Source organism: Castanea sativa, chromosome 5, assembly GCF_040712315.1.
Source record: "Castanea sativa cultivar Marrone di Chiusa Pesio chromosome 5, ASM4071231v1".
In the NCBI taxonomy this organism is placed as follows: Eukaryota; Viridiplantae; Streptophyta; class Magnoliopsida; order Fagales; family Fagaceae; genus Castanea; species Castanea sativa.
In genome coordinates this window covers 46,561,314-46,567,548 of record NC_134017.1, presented here as the reverse complement: position 1 = coordinate 46,567,548, position 6,235 = coordinate 46,561,314, and the positions used below count along the sequence as shown (strand labels likewise).

The 6,235-nt window shown below is 34.0% G+C and overlaps 1 protein-coding gene across 1 annotated transcript; it reads left to right on the top strand.

Moving 5' to 3' along the window:
• The first annotated feature begins 223 nt into the window (after positions 1-223).
• On the top strand, positions 224-5,352 carry LOC142634047 (putative NAD(P)H dehydrogenase (quinone) FQR1-like 1). Its single transcript, XM_075808316.1, has 5 exons — positions 224-280; positions 1,641-1,729; positions 4,015-4,108; positions 4,515-4,777; positions 4,948-5,352. The coding sequence occupies exons 2-5, from the start codon at positions 1,707-1,709 to the stop codon at positions 5,177-5,179; spliced, it is 612 nt and encodes a 203-aa protein (XP_075664431.1). The 5' UTR covers positions 224-280; positions 1,641-1,706; the 3' UTR covers positions 5,180-5,352.
• Positions 5,353-6,235: the final 883 nt, after the last annotated feature.

Genomic DNA, 6,235 nt, shown 5'->3' with positions numbered 1-6,235 from the left:
GGGTGGATGATCATGCATGACATCAAGCCATCAACAATTACTTTACTCAAATGATGGAGTACATGATCATGCATGACATCAAGCCATCAACAATTTACAATCCCTATATTTATATTTATTTATATGTCATAGAGTCATTGATTACGACTAATTAAATTGGCAAAACTTCCAGTGCATCAATACAAATAAACAGCCTCGTACGTTCTTCTACCTCGTCAACTATATTCATTCTTCGCAACTTTCGCTACAAATTTTCACAGAGACAGAAACTCATACACAGCAAGGAAGTCAATACCGTACCGGAGGCTGTACCGGTTTGGCCAGCGGTACGATATATTTCGGATACCGGTCAATACCGTACATCGTTTCGGATTTATCGCTATTTTTTTTACTATTTTATACGATATACAAAGTTATATTTCTAATAACTCAATATATCATTTTGGCAACTTTTTATATTTTTTTATGGAATTATCAAGATATAAATATATAATAATGAGAAGACACTTACCTCAAATAAAATAAAATATTTAAATCATCTAATAATTTAAAAATTAAAATAATTATTTAATAATTTATAATTATAAGTATAAGTATATCTATTTCAAAAAAAATAAAAAACTTTAAATATCATAGAAACATTAGTATTATAATATTTTACACAATTTTTATCACAACTCGTTATATGATAAGTTGTGAGAGGTGAAAAAATTTGTGGGTGTATGTGGGTTCACATTTTCATCACTTACAACTTTTTACACAACAAATTATGACAAAAATTGTTTAAAATGTTGTAATATTAACATTCTTTCAAATATAAATTTGTTGCAATGCAATGACAATTCGGCAATACGTGTATGTTATGTCACATCACATTGGGTCAAAAACCAAAGCTGAAAAGAACAACTGAATTCAGCTCATCCACACATTTTTTTTTTCTTTTTTCTTTCCTCTTTTTTTCTCCACCACACCTTTCCATTAGCTGTATCTCCACTTTTCTTTTTTCTTTTGTTCTCTAGTACTCTCTGGACTTCACTTTCCTTTTCTTTTCTTTTTTTTCTTTTTTCCTTCTCTTCTCTTCTCTTCGTCTACTCCACCGGAGCTCTCCACATTTCTTTTTTCTTTTCTTCTCTTCGTCTACTCCACCGGAGCTCTCTTCACTTTTCTTTTTTCTTTTCTTCTCTTCCACTTCATCTCCAGCTCTTTTCGTCTACACCACCGCAGGTCCTCCTCCCCACCGAGGCTCAGATGGGTCAGTTTTGTTCTTTCTTTTTTTTTTTTTTGTTCTAATTTGATTAGTTTTAAAATTGTGATTGGAGTTTATATTTTGATTGAGAGCTTCGTCAATTTTGTGCTTCACCGTTATTTTCTGATGAGAAGCAAATAGTGAGTTTTGTTCTTCATTTTCTCCTTCTCCTCTGTTTTCTATCCTTGCAAATGAGAATTTTTGTGTTTCGGTCCGGTATCCATTTACCGGCCGAAACAGCCGAATTTCGCCGGTACAGCCGGTATGCGGCCGGTACGGCCGGTATTTTCTCCGGTACGAAACAGGGGTGTACTTGTACCGGTTCATTGGCCGGCACGGTATATACCGGCCGTACCGGCCGGTACGGTACGGTATCACCCACACTGATACACAGAGACACAGACTGAGACTAAAGGACTCCATTTTTGATACAAAGACTAAAGGACTCCATTGTTGATTAATGGCTACCAAAGTTTATATTGTGTAAGAACCACTCTCTCTCTCTCTCACTTGTTTCGTTTGTCTTGTACACGTACATATGTCATTCTCTGCTTTGGTTGTTCTGCTTCGAAATTTGAATTTTATATATAAATATATGTAAATATACAGAAGAAACCGATCATTTTTTTATAAAATTTATATAATGAAAATAAAAACTCTCGACACTCAAATGATGAGTTGGATTTTCAAAAAAAAAGGAACAGATTGGGTTTTTGAATTAGAACGGATTGGATTTTCTTGATATTGGCAAATTTTGTATGTTGTATCTTGACCAAGTTTTGTGAATGTTATTTTCATATCCTAAAGTCTGTTTGGTTTCTTGAGAAAGAGCTTTTAAGGCTTTGTTTGACATTGATAAATTTTTTTTTACCTTTTGCACTAGCAGAAATCCGTAGATGTTAAAGGAATTCCTGAATTTTTTTTTGGGGGGGGGGGGGGGGGGGGGTGTTAGAAACGAAGAAGCCAAGTTCAAGCTCAATAATCAATTTACAACTTCTTTTTAGTTTGTTATGTTAGCCCTCGTTTGAGAGGACGGAATGAAATAGAATAAAAAAGAATGAAAATAATAATTTTAGAATATTCTTTCCTTCTTTTGTTTGAGAGTTTTAATAGAAGGAATGGAAAGTCCAATCCCTTAAAATCTCAAATTTTCATTCTCCCGAAATTGGGAGAAATAAGAGGGAATAATATTAGATTTAATTATTTTTTTATTAAAACTCCCAAATTACCCATATATATTCAACCATTTATTTTAAAATAGAGGTCTGATAGTAATATTGTTATAAAATGATTCAATTCCATTCCCTTTATGTTATCCCTACAAGATAACTTACATTCCATTCATTTTTATTCCTTTCCATTCGCTTATATTAAAACATTCAATCAAGATTACTTAATTCCATTCTTTTCCATTCATTTCCCTTGCTTAAATACATTCTATTTTTTTTTCCATTCCCTTATAATCATTCCATTCCATTACCTTATAAACTTCCAAATGGAGTCTTAAATTGTCGATTCTCTCAAAAGTATAAGTTATTGAAAAACAGTAAATTTAATCATTTAAATTTACCATGTTATATTACTTATTGTCTCAAAAGTTAAATTACCAAACTTTTGAAAGAATTGGTAATTTAACATGGTATTAAAGCCGGAGATCTTAAGTTCAATCTTTATCTCCAATTTTACCTCTCATTTAAAATGTTAAAAATCTCACGTGTTGGACCCTATTAATAAAGGGGAGAGTTTAGACCTACATGTGAAGAAGGGTGTTAGACTTATGATTAAATGATTAAAAATTCACAATTTTTCAACTTAATTTTTTGGGACAATAGGTAATTTAACATATGTAATGCCAATTCAATTCTATTAATTACATCAAGAGGCTAAGATATTGTTTAGTGTAACCAAGACATGCAGATGCAGTGCTGTTCTTCTTTAGCTTTAATGCATCATATCCAATGTTTACTAAAAAAAATACAAAAAAATTTGTAGCATATCATATCTAATGATAAAAGAAATACATAGAAAGTCAGAATGTAATTAACAAGAAATCAACCTTAAGCACATGCACCTTGTTAGCCTTGGCTGTAAATTTTGATGAGGTCAGCGTGCTTTTAAATAAGATTCTTTATTGATTATGAAAAAAAAAAACTAATATTGTAGAATAAAAATAATACCGAAAGAAACGGATTTATAGTCCAGGCCCCAAATATTTTTCATGCTTCATGTAGCATATAATTTCCTAGAGATGGTTCCCTAAAGTGAAATGACTACATTATGCCATGAAGTAGCCACACATGAATAAAAAAATCGTGATTGTGAAACCTGAACTACCTTTTGAAATCATGTCTGAAAGAAAATTGGAGGACCATTCCTTTTTTAGAGCTTGAGGTCCCATATCTCATTTGTGCTCATCATTATTGAGATTAGTTCTTGCCACATATGGGTCCTTCGCTCTCAATCCTTTCCTTCACCTGTTCCCTTATGAGAACAGCAATTTGATCCTCCGTTTTAACAACTCCCAAATGCTTTATAGGAATGGTTTTTATTTCATGTCTTGTTATGCTTCAAGATGAATTCATCACTATTGGAAAACTAGGTAAATTTAAATTTGGCTTTCTTTGTAGCTGACTTTAAAATTTTGAGACCAAGGCTTGGTTGTTGTTTGAAGACCATGACTTAGGAAATAACAGCATTAATTTTCAAAGTGTATTGCACTAGTATAAATCTGAGTAATTTAATTGAAACTTTCCTGATGAATGGTGCAGTTACTATTCTACCTATGGACATATCGAGAAGCTGGCTGAACAGATAAAGAAAGGAGCTGAATCCGTGGAAGGAGTAGAAGCAAAACTGTGGCAGGTGTGTGATTGTCTTTTTAGTCATTACTTTTTTTGAACTCTAAGGTTGAGGTGTGTAATTCAATAGTATTTCTTAGCGAGAAAATTGGCTACTACAGTTCATAGAATTGTTGCAAATTGAACGAATATACATAGCTATTGACCAGTACCTAATTTGGCAAGGGCATCTGCACGTATATATTTGATTCTCTATATATATGTTCTAATTCGTTAGCATGGATTCTATAAGGCATCTAAGAATTGAATTGGACTGTCTTATTCAACAACGTTTCTGCACTACTGTAGCTTGCTACCAAGAAACATTGGCTAGGGGAAAAACAGGAAAAAATTAGAATATGGAATCGGTATTGTCTACTGCAAAAATTAGAATGTCTTAGCTTGATGAAATATGTCTGGCTCTCTTGCAGGTACCCGAGACATTGTCTGATGAAGTTCTTGGGAAGTTGGGAGCACCACCAAAGAGTGATGTACCTGTCATTACTCCTCGTGAGCTTGCTGGGGCTGATGGTTTACTTTTCGGTTTCCCAACTAGATATGGAACGATGGCTGCACAATTTAAAGCCTTTATAGATTCAACTGGATCACAATGGAGAACTCAAGAGCTTGCAGGTAAGCCTGCAGGACTTTTCTATAGCACTGGATCACAAGGAGGTGGACAAGAGACTACCCCGTGAGTTTTAATTTCACAAGTTTCGCATCTATTAATTTTTAAGTATTGTTAATATGTACCAATCACAATTGACCATATCAACAGTTGTGTAAAAAATTTGTGAAAAATACCTCTTAACTAAGAAGTTAACATATTGTTGTCCTATTGCTTTTTATTGGAAAATTATGCAGCTTGACAGCCATTACTCAGCTTGTTCACCATGGAATGATTTTTGTGCCCATTGGGTACACATTTGGAGCTGGCATGTTTGAGATGGAGAAGGTGAGAGGTGGCTCCCCATATGGTGCAGGAACTTATGCCGGGGATGGATCAAGACAGCCTTCTGAGCTAGAGTTGGACTTAGCTTTCCACCAGGGAAAGTATTTTGCTGGCATTTCAAAGAAACTCAAGGGAACAGCTTGATTTTATCCCTCACCATATATACAACATTTTCCATCTCAGAAATTGTTTTCATTTGCCTTGTTGTATTAAAACTATAATTATGTGCTTTGCTGATTAGTTTCCCTTCCATTTGCCTTGTTTGTAATAAAACGATATTTGATTTATCTCAAAATTTGTTTCCCTTCCTTCCAGTATGCGTTGTGTGTATGGCCAATATATGCAAAGTCAAGTTCTCTTATTAACTTATTGGACCATGCTATATGCGTATGCAACTATGCATTATAGTTTTGTGGCAAACATAGAATAAAAGAACTTGTTATTGGAACAATTTTTTTTAATGTTTAGACTAGGAGATGTAGAATCCAAAAATACCAAATCCCACTACTGTTTGAAAAGAAGTGCAGCAAAATGAGCTCTGCGCATTTGCATTTGAAGATGGAGATCAGCCACATTTGATAATGCCAATTTTTTTTTTCTCCCTCGTACTCAAAATATGGGTTGGATTTATGGGTCCCTTACATCTTTAAATGCATCACATTGGGTTGCCCATAACTGACGTGGATGTTTCATAATATTCTCAAAATGACTAGCCCATGTGAAGGTGATAGATAACCTTTTGTTTTATTCTCAAATGATTTTAGATGGAAGGATATACCAGTCTTAATGATGTTTTTGATTCTCCAGTACAAGCTCTCATATGATCCATCCTTTTCATTTTGCAGAAAATTTGTTTTGCCCCAATCCCTTCCCCAACCTAACCTTTAAGTTTAGAAATACTCAACCCAATCTTAAAACCAACCAAACCCAATTGGATTGTGCCAGGTCTTCAAGTTGGGAATATGCTGTTGGGCTTGGACATGGCTGACCGAATGGATTAATCTTTTGTTAAGGTTCACTTTCACAAGATGATCATGGAATATTCTAACTGGCTGGTGAACAAAATTGTGGATAAGGAGGCTGACATGTCTTCTATGAGAAAGCAATTTATTAAAGATAATCAAGAAAAACATGAGGACAACAACTATGAGTTTAAAAGGAGAGACAAAGATGACAAATTACCTACCACAGATGGAACCA